The sequence below is a fragment of the Acanthochromis polyacanthus genome, chromosome 5, assembly GCF_021347895.1.
Source record: "Acanthochromis polyacanthus isolate Apoly-LR-REF ecotype Palm Island chromosome 5, KAUST_Apoly_ChrSc, whole genome shotgun sequence".
Taxonomy (NCBI): domain Eukaryota; kingdom Metazoa; phylum Chordata; class Actinopteri; family Pomacentridae; genus Acanthochromis; species Acanthochromis polyacanthus.
This window is the reverse complement of record NC_067117.1, coordinates 1,434,944-1,454,499: the sequence shown is the minus strand read 5'-3', so window position 1 is coordinate 1,454,499 and position 19,556 is coordinate 1,434,944. Positions and strand designations below refer to the sequence as shown.

General features: G+C 44.8%; 2 protein-coding genes across 2 annotated transcripts in view; both read left to right on the top strand.

Moving 5' to 3' along the window:
• Positions 1-19,556, top strand: part of si:dkey-49n23.1 (semaphorin-3D) — a 110,455-nt gene that overhangs the window by 84,064 nt on the left and 6,835 nt on the right. The window contains exon 18 of the mRNA XM_051947895.1: positions 38-5,156. Within this exon, the coding sequence (XP_051803855.1) occupies positions 38-445 (408 nt within the window). The 3' untranslated portion in view covers positions 446-5,156. The remainder of the gene's footprint in view (positions 1-37; positions 5,157-19,556) is intronic.
• LOC127533911 (zinc finger protein 271-like) lies at positions 4,952-18,001 on the top strand. Its single transcript, XM_051947894.1, has 2 exons — positions 4,952-5,156; positions 12,443-18,001. Exons 1-2 carry the CDS (start codon positions 4,952-4,954, stop codon positions 15,019-15,021), a joined length of 2,784 nt encoding a protein of 927 aa, XP_051803854.1. The 3' UTR covers positions 15,022-18,001.

Genomic DNA, 19,556 nt, shown 5'->3' with positions numbered 1-19,556 from the left:
TTCTGGTGTTTCTAACGGACCTTTTGAACGTCTCCAGCTGCCTCTGACTGACGACCACCGGCGCCTCCTCCTGAAGCGAGGTTTGCTGCTGCATCGTTTGGACCCGACCGACGCCGGCGTCTACAGCTGCAGCGCCCACGAGCAGAACTACGTCCAGCTGCAGGCCCGGTACCGGCTCCACGTCCTGCCCCAGCACGGCCTGCAGACGGCGTGGAGGCTGCAGCCGGGTCTTCAGCCTCACAGGAACTCGTGGGCGAATCCTCTGAGGAGCTACAAGGACCTGCAGATGGTGGACAGCCTGAACGTGGACCAGTACTGTGAGCAGCTCTGGTACCGAGAAAAACGCCGGCAGCAGAAGCTCCGGACGCTGAAGCTGAAGCAGGAGAGCAAGAAGGCCCGAGTGAGGAGGAACAATCCTCCAGAACGGTCCGAACAGGAGGAATAGTCCTCCAGAACGGTCGATCTATCGGGCCGAGGACTCAGAGGAACCAGAACCAGACAGTTTGCTTTCTGAGCAAAGAGCAATAACCGACACCAACTATATTCTCCATAAACACTGACTAATATTCCAGATATCCTGAATATTTTCACTCGTAGACGCAACAGGAAATGGAAAACTTTGACGTATTTCTCTGAATTTGCATCTTTTCTGGACATTTCATTTGTAAAATCCCTCTGCTGTCAGTTTTCACGTCTGCTGCTGCACAAAACGTGGACTTTAGTCTTTTTACTGCAAAAACACCAAATTCTACAAAGTAACTAAGTACATTAACTCGAGTAAAGGAAGCTACAGGTATCCCAGTTTTAAGATTCTTATATTTTCTGCTACTTTTTTTATTCTTTAGTTGCTTTGCACATTGAGAAACAAATAAAGGATTTATTGTTATTATAGAAACTAGCAGCATAAACATTAAAACCTTTGACTATAATCGCCATAAAGATCGACTAATATTCCAGATATCCTGAATATTTTCACTCGTAGACGCAACAGGAAATGGAAAACTTTGACGTATTTCTCTGAATTTGCATCTTTTCTGGACATTTCATTTGTAAAATCCCTCTGATGTCAGTTTTCACGTCTGCTGCTGCACAAAACGTGGACTTTTAGTCTTTTTACTGCAAAAGCACCAAATTCTACAAAGTAACTAAGTACATTAACTCGAGTAAAGGAAGCTACAGGTATCCCAGTTTTAAGATTCTTATATTTTCTGCTACTTTTTTTATTCTTTAGTTGCTTTGCACATTGAGAAACAAATAAAGGATTTATTATTATTATAAAAACTAGCAGCATAAACATTAAAACAGCGCCGCCTTTGACTATAATCGCCATAAAGATCGACTAATATTCCAGATATCCTGAATATTTTCACACATAGACGCAGCAGAAAACTTGTCTATCGGTTATTTATTGGTTTTTGATGTAAAACGTGTTCAGACATATTTAGTTTGTTAAAGGAGCCGTAAAAACATCAGTTCTGTTTTTTCCAATTAGAAGGTTTTTTCGTGTTTTCCAGTGAACTTCTTGAACTTTCCTCCAACCCTGCTCTAAATGAGCTCCTGTTTAACCCTAAATTATGAAGATATTCTCAAGAAAAGGCCATTAAAGACGTCCTCTGGAATAAACCTTTAAAACCACAACTCATTGGTCAGAAAGTGACGTTTTTGTGGAATGAACCTTTAAAACACAAGTACTTGAACAGAAAGTATTATTTTGTGGGAAAAAACATAACTTTGTAGTTTGTTGACAGAATAAACCCTCAGTACTTGGACAGAAAGTGGTATTTAGGTGGAATGAACGGTTAAAACCATAATTTGTTGGTTAGAAAGTATTTTTGGTGGAATAAACCTTTAGTACTTTGACAGGAAGTAGTATTCTGTGCGACCACCAGGGGGCGTCATGGTGGAATAAACGTAAAAAATCAGAGGTCAAAGATCAATGCACTAATTAACACAAATAACGTGATATGTAATTGGATAAAAAAATAAGAAATGATGACATTTCAGCTTCATTGAACAACATAATGATCTTCAGAAATACTTTTCTGGCCGATTATTTAACCCGAAAACTCTGAACTGACTGATTTATACCAAACCTGGACGTATTTTTAGTAATTTGCAGTAAAAAAATTTGCTAATTTTACGCAAGTTTTGTGGAAATTAGCTGAAAAATGACTGAAATGTTTATAGTGTTTAAAAGAGTCATTAAGTAGGAAACCTTATCAAAGTGTTTAGTGGGATGCTTTTTAATGGACTAAAATCTCTTCTTCTTGTACAGTTTGTGGTTTTTTTTTAACCTAAATTCTGTATTCAAACCTCCTATAACCAACATGACATGAGGATATATGTGTTTGACTCATGAGTTAATTTCCTGCTTCACGTGTTCAACAGAAACGTGTATTTAAGTTTGATCAGAAACAGCTGATGACTAAAACGCACACATTACATGGACTGAAGCTCAGTCGCACACCTGTAAATTAAAGACCTGGTTTTGATAGTTTTCTGTCTTTATCCAGCAGAATTTAGCTCATTTTGTCTGTTTCTATAAACCTGTGTTTGTGTGTTTTTTTAATAAGCTTTGAGAAGAAAACCGGAGGAACGACTTGTGAATAAAGCCACAAATGACTGAAATATAAGGAATAAAACAGTTAAAAGTTTCTTTGTGCAACTTGACTCACACATCCTGACAAGCTGCTTAGAATCTGTGATATTATCAGACGATGCTGATTTTAAAGGGTTTCTGGGGTTGACTTTTTAAGTTAATGGAAAATAGCAAGTATATAAGTGTATGTACTTGAACAGAAGGTAGTATTTTGGGTGGAATAAACCTTTAAAATCATAATGTGTTAGTAAGAATGTAGTGGAATTAGCTTTTAGTACTTGGACAGAAAGTAACATTAGGGTAAACAAACCCTTAAAACCATCAGAACGTGGACAGAAAGTAGCATTTTGGGTGGAATGAATCTTTAAAATCATGACCTATAGTTCAAAAGTAGCATTTTAGGAGGAATCGGACTAAAAACTGTTCAGTAAAAAGTGCTATTTTGATTAAATGAACTTTTAAAACTGTAAGTACTTGGTTTGAAAGCAGTATTTTGGTTGGAATCATGTATCTTTGTAGTTTTGTCTTTTGCTGTTGTTCAGAATCTGTTTTTATATTGTCTGATTTATTTTAGATGAATACTCACAGCTGTGATGACAGACAGATAAAGATGAAGAGGGCAGAAGACAAAGGTAACCTTCAGGTGTGCTGTCCAGTTTGTTGGCCAAATATCCCATCATGGCTGTTCTTTTACCCAGATGTTGATCCAACCATCCTGAAGAACCACAAGTCAAACAAGTCAGAATTCATGAATGACATCATCAAGGCCCTTACTGAAGAAGAATGGGGTTCTCATACACAGATTTACTCAGACAGTCCAAACAATGCTGATAATGATGAAGTCACTGTTGGTTTATTCTTTCCAGTTTTCAAGATCAGAAAAGGCTTTAGAGTTCCAGATGACAGCATTCACTGCAGAAATATCAGGGATCATTTTGGGACTTTGATGGGTGATGGACAACAAACTGGTCAGAATTATGTAGCGATTCATCAGCCGTGTTGACATCAATAAAGAAGCAAACTCTAGATCCAGACTCAGTTTTCTATTAGAAATATTTCAAACACTGTTTCAAATCCACAGAGCAGGGTGTGAGGTGGTTTTATTTGGGTTCCAGCACATGTGGGTGTGGAGGGTAATGAGGAAGCAGATAGCTTAGCACAAAGAGCAACCAAGGAGGAAAGAATAGAATTTGATTTAGTGTAACAGGGTCGATTATACATTAATATATGTGTGTGCATATGGAATACAGTATATTGTACTTTAGTTATTGTGATAATTACACAAAATCTGTGTCTGTGGATTTGTTTTTGTTTCAGTTAATGCCTGACTAGTTGAGCCTCCCTGTCAGTAAGTGGAACTTTGGTTCGGTTTGTATTACTACAGCCACATTCTATGTAACACTGCCTCTATAAGTGGCGTTTTCGCGCCGATTTTCTCCCCTTTTGTCATGAATCTCTGTGGGAGAGGTAAGCAGTTTTGCTATCCGGTGAAATTCCTGTTCTAGCAAGCTAAAACTTGTCACAAGATGCTTACTTTGTTATCATTTGATCTGTGTAGGGGCATGTGTTGTGGCGATCACTGACAGGAGGATTTTCTGTTAATATTTTCATGTCAGGATCCGGAAAATAAATGGAGACTGCCTCCAAAAAGATGCACGCCTGAGTTTTTCATAACACAACGCAGAGACAGAAACAAACTGGTCACATTAGCACACAGAGAGTCAGATTATGACTCTGTTATTAACAAACTAGTCAAAGAAATATGGCAGAGGGTTCAGCAAACAAAAGAAGAGGGGGACTGATTTTGCTATTCAAGGTAAAATGGGAAAAGTCAGAAGGCCCTTCAGTGGTGCAAGAAGAGACTCAGTTGTTCTAACCTGGTTAAGACTCAGACACTGCAGTCTGAAAAGTGGACTGGCTTTGATTGGGAAGCACAGAGAGAGGAACTGTGAGTGTGGTGAACTAGAAACTGTGAGAATGTTCTTAAGTGTAAGCTCTACTCATGCCAACAGAAGAAACATTAGAGACTAGGAGCAGCTGGACGAACTGTTTTTAATCTTTGCTTTCTACTTAACATGGAGGAGTGGACAAATATGAAGAAACTTCTGAACTTTCTCATGACCACAGGACTGCATAAGAAAATATGGAGGATTCTCTAAGGACTATGAGTAACATCCAGTAGGTGGCAGCAATACGCCAGTGATGCGTCTAGTCCGCCCAATTCAATGAGGAAGAAGAAAGTAAGTCAGTGTTTCTGCCGGAACTTCACAGTGTGACACCTGGCGGATGTAGCATGAGCAGAGTTAGCTTCACTGCTGTGTGGACTGAGCTCTGAAACGGCTGTATTATAGTATGAATGAGAAATATCAGAGCGATAAAGTAACGATGTGTTCAGTTGAGTATCTGAGAGAGTTGATCAGCGACAGACTAGCTGCTGCTGCTGGAGAAATATTCACAGAGTTTGAAAAAAACATCGTCCAGTACCAGGAGGAGATCGATCGTCAGCGCAGACTGCTGGATGTCATCTGGAAACCACACATCCCCTTACAGCTCATAGGTGTGTATGAAGAATTCCACTTATAGCATGTGTAGTGGTTGTGTACTCTCTCTTGCATTGTGTAGATAATCAAACTGGGAGAATCCTCCCTATTGGCATCAAATCCGCCGCTTATTTGCAGGAGCTGGTAAAACACACTGAGGCTGAATCCCAAACCCCCCCTACACACTCCCCATCCAATACCGAGTGTCACTCCAAAAGAAGTCACACTCGCAGCTGTGGAGGGCACCTATTATTGAAGGGGGAGGGTATAAATACGATCGTCAGGAATGGGACGCCCTGTCGCCTCACCGGAAAACACAAGACGTCATTGCCATGGTAACACAAAGACGCCTACTGTCATGGCTGTAGCGCTGTGGCACAGGTTGCAACTAACGAGGATCACTGCTGCTTCCAGAAGACGAAAGCATCCCACTTTTTTTCACTCACACGTTTTCCAATACTATTATCTGGCATTTCAAATCCAACAAATGAATGAATGAATTCTGTCAGTTGTGTTCAAATTTTAAGGTGTCAGGGGGTGCACAATTAAATCAAACGTCAGCACAGAAGAAGATTTGTTTCTTTTGTTTTTTGTTTTTTCACCACTCTTTTTGTGATGTTCTGTCAGTGTGAAAAAGGCGTGGGAGAAATAAAGGACGCATGTGGAACTCACATCAATATGTTTGTTTCCTCCTTCATTTTGACGTTGCACTTCCTGAAAAAGTTGTCCAGAGTGAGCATCGATGCAGACTCGCTATTTAAGGGCTGAACAGTCTACTCTTCGGCTGAATCCCAAACCGCCCCCTACACACTATCCCTACACACTACCCCTCCATTTGCCCGTTCCCGCGCAGGGTCCTCCATATTAAGGGCCGTCCCAAACCACGTAGTGCGGAGGGAGAGTGGACTGTTCAGCCCTTAAATAGCGAGTCTGCATCGATGCTCACTCTGGACAACTTTTTCAGGAAGTGCAACGTCAAAATGGAGGAGGAAACAACATATTGATGTGAGTTCCACATGCGTCCTTTATTTCTCCCACGCCTTTTTCACACTGACAGAACATCACAAAAAGAGTGGTGAAAAAAGATAAAACAAAAGAAACAAATCTTCTTCTCTGCTGACGTTTGATTTAATTGTGCACCCCCTGACACCTTAACATTTGAACACAACTGACAGAATTCATTCATTTATTCATTTGTTGGATTGAAATGCCAGATAATAGTATTGGAAAACGTGTGAGTGAAAAAAAGTGGGATGCTTTCGTCTTCTGGAAGCAGCAGCGATCCTCGTTAGTTGCAACCTGTGCCACAGCGCTACAGCCATGACAGTAGGCGTCTTTGTGTTACCATGGCAATGACGTCTTGTGTTTTCCGGTGAGGCGACAGGGCGTCCCATTCCTGACGATCGTATTTATACCCTCCCCCTTCAATAATAGGTGCCCTCCACAGCTGCGAGTGTGACTTCTTTTGGAGTGACACTCGGTAGTGTAGGGGGAGTGTGTAGGGGGCAGTTTGGGATTCAGCCTTCCTCCGCACTACGCGGTTTGGGACGGCACTTAATATGGAGGACCCTCCGTGGGAACGCGCAAACGGAGGGGTAGTGTGTAGGGGGCGGTTTGGGATTCAGCTTGATATTACTCTCACAGTCGTGCACGTGTTAACCTCCAGATAATGCTGAAAACACAAAACAATTTATTCAGCACGGAGATTAAACTTAATTAGCATTTTGCTAGCGGAGCTAATCCTGGTCATCTTACCACGGCAACCGGACACAGCAAACTGAGACCGCAATGTGGGGGAACACACCATAGATATGAAGAGTAGGTAACATAGACTGTATATAAAGTGGACGTAGCATCTGGCTCCAGATTTGAAGCCCACCCGGAAGTGTCAAAAACTTGCAATATCACGCTGTCCATTAGGGTTGGCTCCAAAAAGCTTTTGCTCCATAGACCCCAGTTCATTTTTGGAAAAAATAAAATGTGATAGACTGATGTTCTACAGCTCAGGATTTTTTTCCCGTTAGTTTTCATGGTCAAAATGAGAGATCAGGTGGCCGATCTTAAAATAAATCAGTACTGAATTTTAAATAAATCGTTAAATTTGGCGGAGCCAGGGGGCGTGGCTATACTTGATAGACAGCAACAGAAGCCTCTGCGGTAAAATGTGGGCGGGATAAGAGAGTTCTCAGCCGATCCTGCCCCTAGTTGCTCTCCGGTCCAGCCTGTTTGATGACGCTTTTTACATCACTGGCTCCAAAAAAATCCAAAACGGCGACCAGGAAGTAGCAAAATCCAGACTGTGTCCAAAATGGCATACTAACGTACTACTCATACTAAATGTGATGTCAAAATAAGTGTCAGAAATTCCAGAGGGTTGAACCCAAGCAGCAGGCACAGACAGGAGGATGGAGCAAAAAAGGATTTAATATAATCAAAAAAAAATACAACAGAAGACTCTTAATAACCAAGGCAGGAGGAGAACAACGGGAAGGAGAAATTAACTAAACTAAACAGGGGGCGGACCCGAAGGCCGAGATAAACAAAACATAAAACGAACTAAATTACAGGGAAGGGCGCTTACTGAGTCCAGGGGAAACGAAGACAGAGGAGGGAGCCGAATTGTCCGAGACGGTGGGAGGAAGAGAGTTACGATGGCTGAGAAACGGGTCAGATCTTTCAGAGGGTGACGGAGTCCGAGAAGCGGGGCATGATGACGGTTATCCAATATAGAAACAGAGTCCGAGAAACGATGTGCAGCGGGGGGAATGAACAATGAACCAGCATCGAGTTGAGTGTCAAGCCGGGATTTAAACCACACTGATTAGTCATTCGCGCCTGCTGTGCGTCTCAGCAGCCGCTCGTAATACCACTGATTAGACAGCGCACAGGAGCAGGAGGGCGTAACAGTACCCCCTCCACAAGGTGGAGGCCTGGTTGGGGTGCCAGCAGGAGATGTCCGCAGAAGGGACCGCTCAGGAGGGGCGGCCCGAGGGACGGGCGGGCTAGGATCGGGTGGGCGGGAGGGGCAACGACGGGGGAAGGTCCAGGGGCTGAACAGGCTGAAGTCGGACAGATTAATGGGACCACTCCGGAGGATGGCCCGGGTGCAGGACAGGCTGGGGCTGGACCAGGGGCAGAGAGCCAGGCCGACGGAGGTCCTCCGGCGGCCGGACTGGGAATCGGTAGCTGCGTCGGTTGGGCCTTCCGGAGGTCGGGCTGGGAACCGGCAGCTGGCCCGTCGGGAACCTTCCGGAGGCCGGGCTGGGAACCGGCAGCTGGCCTGACGTGAACCTTCTGGAGGCCGGGCTGGGAACCGGCAGCTGGCCTGACGTGAACCTTCCGGAGGCCGAGCTGGGAACCGGCAGCTGGCCTGATGGGAACCTTCCGGAGGCCGGGCTGGGAACTGGCAGCTGGCCTGACGTGAACCTTCCGGAGGCTGGGCTGGGAACCGGCAGCTGGCCTGATGGGAACCTTCCGAAGGCCGGGCTGGGCACTGGTAACGGAATTGACGTGGCCCCTCCGGGGGCCGGACTGGGAACCAGCAGCTGGAACAACGGGGCCCCTCCGGGGGCCGGACTGGGAACCGGCAGCTGGAACGACGGGGCCCCTCCGGGGGCCGGACTGGGAACCAGCGACGGTGGGGCCCCTCTGGGGGTCGGGCCGGTGGTCGGACTGGAAACTGGCGACGGTGGGATCCCTTCAGGGGCTGAACTGGAACTGGGGTAGGAGACCCCACCAGAGGCCGTGCCGGAACCAGCGGCCCCCCCGGGGGCGGAACCCCCCTCCGGGGGCAAAACGGGAACCAGAGACCCCTCCGGGGGCAAAACGGAAACCAGAGACCCCTCCAGGGCCAGAGCGGAGGCTTGGACTGGAGATGAACTGGACTGAACTTGAGCTGGACTGAACAACTGTTGAACTGGACTAGAGCTGGATGGAATTGGATTGGACCCGAACTGGACTGGTCTAGAACTGGACTGGACTAGAACTGAACTGGACTTGAGTCGGGCTGGAGGGACAGGAGGGACTGACTGAACTGGAGGGACAGGAGGGACAGACTGAACTGGAGGGACAGACTGAACTGGAGGAACAAAAAGGACTGGAGGGACAGGTCTGGGGAGGCTACTCCTGCGGGGAACCACATGGTGTTGAAGTGGCCACAGCAGGGGGTCCACTTGATGTTAAAGTGGCATGAAGTCTCAGCAAGTGTTGGAGGGAGGCACTACGCCCCCTCAAGGCTGCTGAGGAGGAGTTATGTCCCTCCAAAGCTGCCGAGGAGGAGCTATGCCTCGTTAAGGGCCCAGGGGAGGCGGGGCGCCTCAACAAGGATACGGAGGAGGCGGAACACCTCGACAAGGACACGGAACGCCTCCTTGAGGCTGCCAAGGAGGCGGGTCGCCTCCCTAGAGCAGCAGAGAGGGCGGAATGCCTCTTAAAGACTGCAGACGGAGCCTTTAGCTCCTTAGGCGCTGCGTGGGAAGCTCTTGGCTTCTCTAAGACCACGGAATCTTTACAATCATTTCAGTTTGGTAGCACCTTTTCCCTGCAGACGTCTGCCTTATCAGGACAGAAGATCCTCAGAAGATCCTCAGATCCACCACTGGGAGTTCAGAGTTGTGGTTCATGGAAGACACCAACAGGAAGTGAGATGGAACCCGGTCTGTCGGAGAGTCTTCAGCTCAAATTGACTCGTCGTTTTTAAACAAACAGGCGCCAGGGAGGCTTTACACCTCTCAGAGGGCGCCAGAGAGGCGGAACGCCTCGACAAGGACACGGAGGAGGCGGAGCGCCTCGACAAGGACACGGAGGAGGCGGAACGCCTCGACAAGGACACGGAGGAGGCGGAGCGCCTCGACAAGGACACGGAGGAGGCGGAGCGCCTCGACAAGGACACGGAGGAGGCGGAGCGCCTCGACAAGGACACGGAGGAGGCGGAGCGCCTCGACAAGGACACGGAGGAGGCGGAGCGCCTCGACAAGGACACGGAGGAGGCGGAGCGCCTCGACAAGGACACGGAGGAGGCGGAGCGCCTCTTTAAAGAAGTCGATGAGGCGGAGCACCTCTTTAAAGAAGTGGATGAGGCAGAGCACCTCTTTAGAGCTGCAGCGCGAGCCTGTTGCTCTTTCAGAGCTGCAGCGCGAGCCTGTTGCTCTTTCAGAGCTGCAGCGCGAGCCTGTTGCTCTTTCAGAGCTGCAGTGAGGGTCTGTTGCTCTTTCAGAACCTTAACGAGAGTCTGTTGCTCTTTCAAAACTGCAGCGGGGGCCTGTTGCTCCTTTAAAACTGCAGCGGGGGCCTGTTGCTCCTTTAGTTCTGGTTGCGTAAAACCTACACTGGCTCATTACTGCCCCACCTGGTCACCGCGATTACAGGCTGGCTTAAAATATGTGCGAATCATGCCGCTTACTGTAAAAATAGACTTATTAACCAACTAATCGATGACCAAAATAGCTGACAACTATTTTAATAGTCAATTGTAATCGATTAAATAGATTAGTTGTTTCAGCTCTAGTGCGAACTACGATTTCGATATATATTGTGAAATTGTATATTAGTGCCGTTGTCCGATGTGATAGCCACTTGTTTCACTTCTTGCAACCCCCAGGTCGTCAACACATCCCACAGGGCAGCCGCTATATTTTCACCGGTGTGGGAGTCCAGAAAGTAGGAGACTTCTAAGCAGCGTGTTTTCAGTTCAAAGTCATTTGTGAGAAAGTGAACAGTAAAACTGATGTAGGGCTCAGTAGTACGACTGGACCATAAATCTGTGGTGCTTGCAAAGAAATCCACATTATTAAGCTCCACTTTTACAGACCCCAAGCATGCCTCGTACATCTGTGGAATGGCGACTTGGTAAATAGTTCTGTGATGGCACTTGGTATCTGTGGTCGAATTCTTTCAGCATATCCAAAGAACCTTCTTAGCACACGACATTAATGGAGAGTGTGCATTTCACGATATAACGTGTAATGGCCGCAGTTAAACCTTGGTGGTGCCTGGAAGTTTTTCATATGGCGTAACAGAAGAAAAACTTTCACCAATTGTTGTCTGTGCGCTTGCCTTTCATTTGTCTGCCTTCGTGGGAGTAGCTCGTGGTGTTTTAGATTGTAAGAAAACGGCATACAGTTCCTTGTGGTTGTGTTCGAGGTGGCTGTGCAGATTTGTTGTGTTTCCTCGCGACGTAGCCACAATTTTTCGGCATGACTTGCAAAGTTCTTGTGTCTGTGACTCGTCTCGTCTCCTAAAGCCGTAGTACTCCCAAATTTTGGAGGTGTGCTGTTTTTTAGGCACAAGTTTTTCGTTACAGTCGTCTTTCTCGTGTCCTGCCATGTTGTGTTGTGGTGCTGTTAGCAAAAGTGCTATTTGGGGTGGGGTGGGGGGTTTAAGGTCACGTTTAATTGGTCACAAGTAAACGTTTATTCATGCAAAAAGCATGATTTATACATCTAAATAATTATAAAATTATCGCGCAACTTTGCGATATGGATATCGCACTTACCATTATTGCAAAAACGATATTTTTTTGATATATCGTGCAGCCCTAATGGTGTCTGTTAGTTGATGTTTGTGGAGTTTTAAAAACGTGATCGTTGTGTTGATTGACTCTGGAAGCAAGACCAAAGTTTCCTGTTCAGAGGTGCTGGAAGTGTTTATCTGAACTACTCCACACTGACAGCAACTGCATTGTGTTATCAAACAGTTTAATAATAAAACTCTGACAGAGGACTCAGTCATTCCATCATTTCAGTCCAGAGACATAATTCCATGTATAGAGATCATTCATGATCTAAAGAAAGTGCACGCACAGAGTTAGAGAGTATAGAAGTAATGTGTTCAACTGCATTCCACTTTTAACATGTTGGGTTTCACTGATGAGTCAAATCAACAGTACAGTAACTAGCAGTAAAATAAGAATAACATTAAAATCCAAATGTCCTGACAGGTTTGAAGGCTGAAGAGGACAGCAGCTTTATTCAGACAGATTTTACTGGATCCCCATCAAACCTGTCTGTTTGGTGTGTAGAAAAGTACCCAGTGGTGTTTACCATTAGAATCTTTGTGATCCTGTATCCACTGTAGAACAACGTATTCATAGAAATGTTCAGTCATTTGGAGATGCTTGTATCATTCCTGCTGCTGTGTCATGGCTCCTAGACTTCAGTTATAAACCATCATATTCTTTTTGCATCAAACATTCGACTCTTGAGCTGATTTTGTTGGAGACAGCCAGTCCTGGACAAAGTGACAGATGTGTGCTCTCTCATCATCACAGTAGTAACCATTGTCTTTTGTCTCTTTGTCCCTCCAGAGCTCCCACAGTCTTATGTCTGTGAGAATGAGAAGACTGTTGTTGACCATCAGCCCCATGACCAGGAGAGAAACTCCATGGTGGACCATGAGGACCCAGAGCCTCTACGGATTAAAGACCAGCAGGAGGAACTCTGCACCAGTCTGGACCAATCAAACCCCGAGATTTCTCAAATTAAAATGGAACAGGAAGAATTGTGCACCAGTCTGGACCAATTAAACCCAGGATTACCACAAATTAAAATGGAACAGGAAGAATTGTGCACCAGTCTGGACCAATTAAACCCAGAGTTTTCTCAAATTAAAATGGAACAGGAAGAATTTTGCACCAGTCTGGACCAATTAAACCCAGAGTTTTCTCAAATTAAAATGGAACAGGAAGAATTGTGCACCAGTCTGGACCAATTAAACCCAGGATTACCACAAATTAAAGTGGAACAGGAAGAATTGTGCACCAGTCTGGACCAATCAAACCCAGAGATTTCTGAAATTAAAATGAAACGGGAAGAATCATGCACCAGTCTGGACCAATCAAACCCAGAGATTTCTCAAATTAAAATGGAACAGGGAGAATTGTGCACCAGTCTGGACCAATTAAACCCAGGGTTACCACAAATTGAAGTGGAACAGGAAGAATTGTGCACCAGTCTGGACCAATCAAACCCAGGGTTACCACAAATTGAAGTGGAACAGGAAGAATTGTGCACCAGTCTGGACCAATCAAACCCAGGGTTACCACAAATTGAAGTGGAACAGGATGAACTCTGCTCCATTCAGGAGGAAGAGTTAATTGGATTGAAACAGGAGACTGATACCTTTGAGGTGACTCCTGCTGATGAGGAAAGTGACCACAGTGAACCAAAACCAAACAGTGATCAGCTCCTGTTTCACATCTCTTGTGCAGCTGAGAGCCCAGATCAGGAAGGAAGCAAGGATGTAGACTCAGGATCAACTAGATGTATGGAGCAGAAACCGAGACATCAGAGTAACAGCAGTCACAGTAATGATGTAGACAATGCTCCAACGTCAGAGAGACAGTGTGATAATGACAAGGCAAGAAAATCTTTACCATGCGATGTCTGTGGAAAATCTTTTAGGTATAAATCAGTTTTAATCAAACATCACAGAACCCACACAGGTGAGAAGCCGTATTCTTGTGAAACCTGTGGAAAAACCTTCATTCAACGTTCCCATTTGACTGCCCACATGAGACATCACACAGGTGAGAAGCCATATTCTTGTGGAACCTGTGGAAAAAGCTTTAGTCGACGGTCCCATTTGACTAAACACATGAGACTTCACACAGGTGAGAAGCCATATTCTTGTGGAACCTGTGGAAAAAGCTTCAGTCAACGGACCAATTTGACTGTCCACATGAGACGTCACACAGGTGAGAAGCCATATTCTTGTGGAACGTGTGGAAAAAGCTTTAGTCGACGGACCTCTTTGACTAAACACATGAGACCTCACACAGGTGAGAAGCCATATTCTTGTGGAACCTGTGGAAAAAGCTTCAGTCAACGAACCTATTTGACTAAACACATGAGACTTCACACAGGTGAGAAGCCATATTCTTGTGGAACCTGTGGAAAAAGCTTCATTCTACGTTCCCATTTGACTGTCCACATGAGACTTCACACAGGTGAGAAGCCATATTCTTGTGGAACCTGTGGAAAAAGCTTCAGTCAACGGGGCTCTTTGACTGTCCACATGAGACGTCACACAGGTGAGATGCCGTATTCTTGTGGAACCTGTGGAAAAAGCTTTAGTCTACAGAACCATTTGACTGTCCACATGAGACATCACACAGGTGAGAAACCGTATGTTTGTAACACTTGTAGAAAAAGTTTTTCTGATTCATCAGCACATTATAGGCACATGGCAGTTCACGAAATGGAAAAGCCATATTCTTGTGGAACCTGTGGAAAAAGCTTTAGTCGACGGGAGCGTTTAACTGCCCACATGAGATGTCACACAGGTGAGAAGCCATATTCTTGTGGCACGTGTGGAAAAAGCTTCAGTCAACCGAGCTCTTTGACTGAACACATGAGATGTCACACAGGTGAGAAGCCATATTCTTGTGGAACCTGTGGAAAAAGCTTCAGTCAACGGGGCTCTTTGACTGAACACATGAGACGTCACACAGGTGAGAAGCCATATTCTTGTGGAACCTGTGGAAAAGGCTTCAGTCAACGGGCCCATTTGACTGTCCACATGAGACTTCACACAGGTGAGAAGCCATATTCTTGTGGAACCTGTGGAAAAGGCTTCAGTCAACGGGCCCATTTGACTGCCCACATGAGACTTCACACAGGTGAGAAACCGTATGTTTGTAACACTTGTAGAAAAAGTTTTTCTGATTCATCAGCACATTATAGGCACATGGCAGTTCACAAAATGGAAAAGCCATATTCTTGTGGAACCTGTGGAAAAAGCTTTAGTCAACGGACCTATTTGACTGCCCACATGAGATGTCACACAGGTGAGAAGCCGTATTCTTGTGGAACATGTGGAAAAAGCTTCAGTCAACGGGGCTCTTTGACTTACCACATGAGATGTCACACAGGTGAGAAGTCGTGATCCTGAAACATCTGTTGTTGTGAAGCATGGCGATATGAGAGCCCAGAATCAGCCACAAAGGGGAGACTCTGACAGAACAACAGCTAAATAAGGGAACATTGTGATATTATAACCTGTGATTTATGATCAAATTATGCCATAACCTAATGAATGTGTTTGATCTAACCAAGTGTCTATTCTTACATTCTTTAATGTTGAAACTGTAGAAATCAGAAGAGCAGCTCACTGTGAAAAGTGATGTTCTTGGTTACCATAGGAAACTGATGTGTTTGATAGATTTGACTAAAAAGAGGAACTTGTGCTTTATGAAATGGGAATGCTTTTAAGAGTTTTGATTACTATGAAACTGAGATGTTTTAGAAAGAGTTTTGATAACTGTTAAAATAAGAGGTTTTAACTTTGCAATGATGTGAGAAGTCATGAGTTAAGTGAACTAGGGTCAAGTGTTCACTGTAAAGATTAAACTCAAAATAGACTGGGTTTTTTTAATAAGTCTGTACACATTGTCCAAAAGATTGCACAATGGGATGCCAGCAACGGTTAGAGGCTGACATCTGCTTTTCCATTTCCTGATCAGGAGCCTGTGCTGAGCTGCAGACAGGAGAGATCGGGGGGGCAAGATGGGCTGTCTGGACAGTCCAAAACAGACAGTTTCAGTTCCTTAAAGGTTGTTGCTAGAGATACGGACCCGTACTCGTAGCCTGTGGACTACGGATACGGCACTTGCCATTTGCCAATCAGATATATGAGATCTGGTCACGTGACTCCCGGTAGACGCTAGCGGTACGGACCCGTAGCATCGGTACTACAGGTACGGACCCTAAACCTGACCCTAACACTAACCCTAACCTTAACCTTTGCTTACCTTTCGACAGTTTGCAGTGGTTAGCAGCTTCTTGACTTGCGAGACTCGCGTACGGGTCCGTATCTGTCTGGCAAATGGAAAGTGCCGTATCCGTAGCCCACAGGCTACGGGTACGGGTCTGTATCTGTAGACACTACCTTCCTTAAAAGTGGAGGTGTCCATGCAGTCAGTGTATGGGACAAGTGTGCGAGTTGGGAGGGGGTAGAGATGAAGTTATTGCTCAACTTAATTTAGTATGAGATCATTGCTATGTCAATTAAGGGTGAAGTCATTGCATATGCATAAGGTTCAGTAAACTATAAATTACATCTGATCGAGACGCAAGTTGGGAGTCGTTGGGTGATAGTCGCTTGATGCAAACCAGGGTAGAAATGCCCTGAGCTAAGGGGATTTTACCACGTACCTCGGACGGGGAATTCAACATGATCTGCAAAGGAATAACTGTTCTGATGGAGTTATGGATTAAAGGAACTGCTCTTTCTGCATTGAGGATTACAGAACTGTGATCTGGATATAACACTGTCTGAAGGAACATTACTGAACTCTATTTTCCATGTGAGGAATAACATCTGAATGGATTACAAAGTTTATTGGCCCAAACAACAAAAATGGATACATGCAGATCTAAATCTGGTCCAGACCCCCGTCCACTTCCCGCTGGGCCCCGGCGGGTCTCAAACACTTGTCGGGTCTCAGGTGAGCAGTCAGGGTGTGGCCACACCCTGACTGCTCTCCCTCCAAATTACATATTTTGGGTGATTATTGCTCTTCTTTTAGGAAAGCATAGTTCCACTTATGAGTCGTGTTAAACAATTGAAAGAATATTGATGTTTGATTATTTGTCTGATGATTTATTGGCTATGCTTTTGCCCTGCTAAAATATATTTTAATAAAGGATTATTCTGCAATTAAAGACAACAAATTGCAAGTGCTATTTTTATCCCTGAATGAATACTTATACATCTAGCTCTGGATGTAAAAAGTCAGATTACTGCGTGCATAACAATAGCAAAGGTTCTGAAAGGTTACCTAATTATAGGGGCCAGGTTGGCCCTGTATAAACATATCCTAGAGGTTGTCTATATGTCCATAATCTCTGAATTAAACCTCGCAATTTACCAAGTGCAAGATCCAGAGAGGAAAAGCTGCCGTTAACAGGCGTGACTGGTGATTAAATTTAACTATACCGAAGTGGCTACTCGGTTAAATTAATTATCAGAGGAAGCAGGGATAGGCGTCTGGATGAAGGCAGTGAGAAGCTAGGCGAATTTTCCTCGTCTACCAGCTTAACAGTTCTGCAGCATCCCTCTGAGTAAGATCTCAGGGGGCAGTAGAACCTGACCCGTAGGATGGAGAGCTGGTCCGGTCATTCCCCTATAGCTGAATAAGTTAATTAGGGGGTTACTGGCCCTGAGGATCAACACCGGTCAAGTCAGTCTTATGTAGCGATTCATCAGCCGTGTTGACATCAATAAAGAAGCAAACTCTAGATCCAGACTCAGTTTTCTATTAGAAATATTTCAAACACTGTTTCAAATCCACAGAGCAGGGTGTGAGGTGGTTTTATTTGGGTTCCAGCACATGTGGGTGTGGAGGGTAATGAGGAAGCAGATAGCTTAGCACAAAGAGCAACCAAGGAGGAAAGAGTAGAATTTGATTTAGTGTAACAGGGTCGATTATACATTAATATATGTGTGTGCATATGGAATACAGTATATTGTACTTTAGTTATTGTGATAATTACACAAAATCTGTGTCTGTGGATTTGTTTTTGTTTCAGTTAATGCCTGACTAGTTGAGCCTCCCTGTCAGTAAGTGGAACTTTGGTTCGGTTTGTATTACTACAGCCACATTCTATGTAACACTGCCTCTATAAGTGGCGTTTTCGCGCCGATTTTCTCCCCTTTTGTCATGAATCTCTGTGGGAGAGGTAAGCAGTTTTGCTGTCCGGTGAAATTCCTGTTCTAGCAAGCTAAAACTTGTCACAAGATGCTTACTTTGTTATCATTTGATCTGTGTAGGGGCATGTGTTGTGGCGATCACTGACAGGAGGATTTTCTGTTAATATTTTCATGTCAGGATCCGGAAAATAAATGGAGACTGCCTCCAAAAAGATGCACGCCTGAGTTTTTCATAACACAACGCAGAGACAGAAACAAACTGGTCACATTAGCACACAGAGTCAGATTATGACTCTGTTATTAACAAACTAGTCAAAGAAATATGGCAGAGGGTTCAGCAAACAAAAGAAGAGGGGGACTGATTTTGCTATTCAAGGTAAAATGGAAAAAGTCAGAAGGCCCTTCAGTGGTGCAAGAAGAGACTCAGTTGTTCTAACCTGGTTAAGACTCAGACACTGCAGTCTGAAAAGTGGACTGGCTTTGATTGGGAAGCACAGAGAGAGGAACTGTGAGTGTGGTGAACTAGAAACTGTGAGAATGTTCTTAAAGCTGCTGTCCGGAGTTTGAATCTCAGCGTCTCCCAGAACACTGGTGGTCCCTCCCTCTGATTTCGCCCCTTTATTTGTGCACGCGTGCAGTACATGAGAGAAGTGCCCGGAGTGCTGCAGCATCTCGCCTGTTTTGCTGTTTTCCCCTCTTCTACGTTTAGTACATTTAGTAAATAATAAAGGAATTACGTTAGAATGCTGTATTGAGTCTAACTTGTCCTAATACCAAAATAACATGAATCTGCTAGGACGAACGAGTAAAGTTTCAATATGTGATTACACTCGTGTATCCCTCTGGATGACGTTGTTTATCAAACTTAATGTATTTACGCGTGTATATGTGTTAGATTGTTTATTTATTTCTATCTAGAGTTCAGAATTGCATGACTCCTCTGACGAAGAGTATGTCCCAGACGCCCCAACATCTTCCTCCAGAGGTCGGGCATCTAAACGAAGCCGTCAGGCGGGCTATGGAGGCCGTGGTCGGGGAGCGACGCGAGCACCCCGAGCCAAAAAACGTCCTGCAGTCTCTTGGCCTGACAAGCCGTGGGATTGGTAACTTTTCTGGAAGTTGCTGAGCCCTGATACTCTCTCCTCCACAAGCAAAACAAATGTGCGCGCGGTTGCGTAGTGCGTAGCTCGCCCACCTCTGCATGGGCTTGCTTGCTGTGTGCGTAACCGTTGATTGACAGCATGACAAAGCTGAAGCTCGAACTTGATTGGTCGGCAGCGACCGGCGCTTTTTGGAATAACATGGGGGTCTATGAGAGGAAGGCGGAGCTCAGGAATAAATTTTCATATCGCGTTATACTAACTTTATATTATAGTATCGAACTAGACTAACACATTTAAGCTTTGTTAAACAATGATACATAAATTGAAAACAAACGGAAACTCCGGACAGCAGCTTTAAGTGTAAGCTCTACTCATGCCAACAGAAGAAACATTAGAGACTAGGAGCAGCTGGACGAACTGTTTTTAATCTTTGCTTTCTACTTAACATGGAGGAGTGGACAAATATGAAGAAACTTCTGAACTTTCTCATGACCACAGGAGGACCACATAAGAAAATATGGAGGATTCTCTAAGGACTATGAGTAACATCCAGTAGGTGGCAGCAATACGCCAGTGATGCGTCTAGTCCGCCTAATTCAATGAGGAAGAAGAAAGTTGTTTCGGCCATTTGTTTCTGCCGGAACTTCACAGTGTGACACCTGGCGG

What these genes read in the sequence shown, in the direction of transcription:
- LOC127533911 (XM_051947894.1), top strand. Translation starts at nt 4,952, where the DNA reads ATGAATGAGAAATATCAGAGCGATAAAGTAACGATGTGTTCAGTTGAG. An exon ending in CATCCCCTTACAGCTCATAG is followed by an intron (nt 5,157 to 12,442) that starts GTGTGTATGAAG and finishes TTGTCCCTCCAG; the next exon opens with AGCTCCCACAGTCTTATGTC.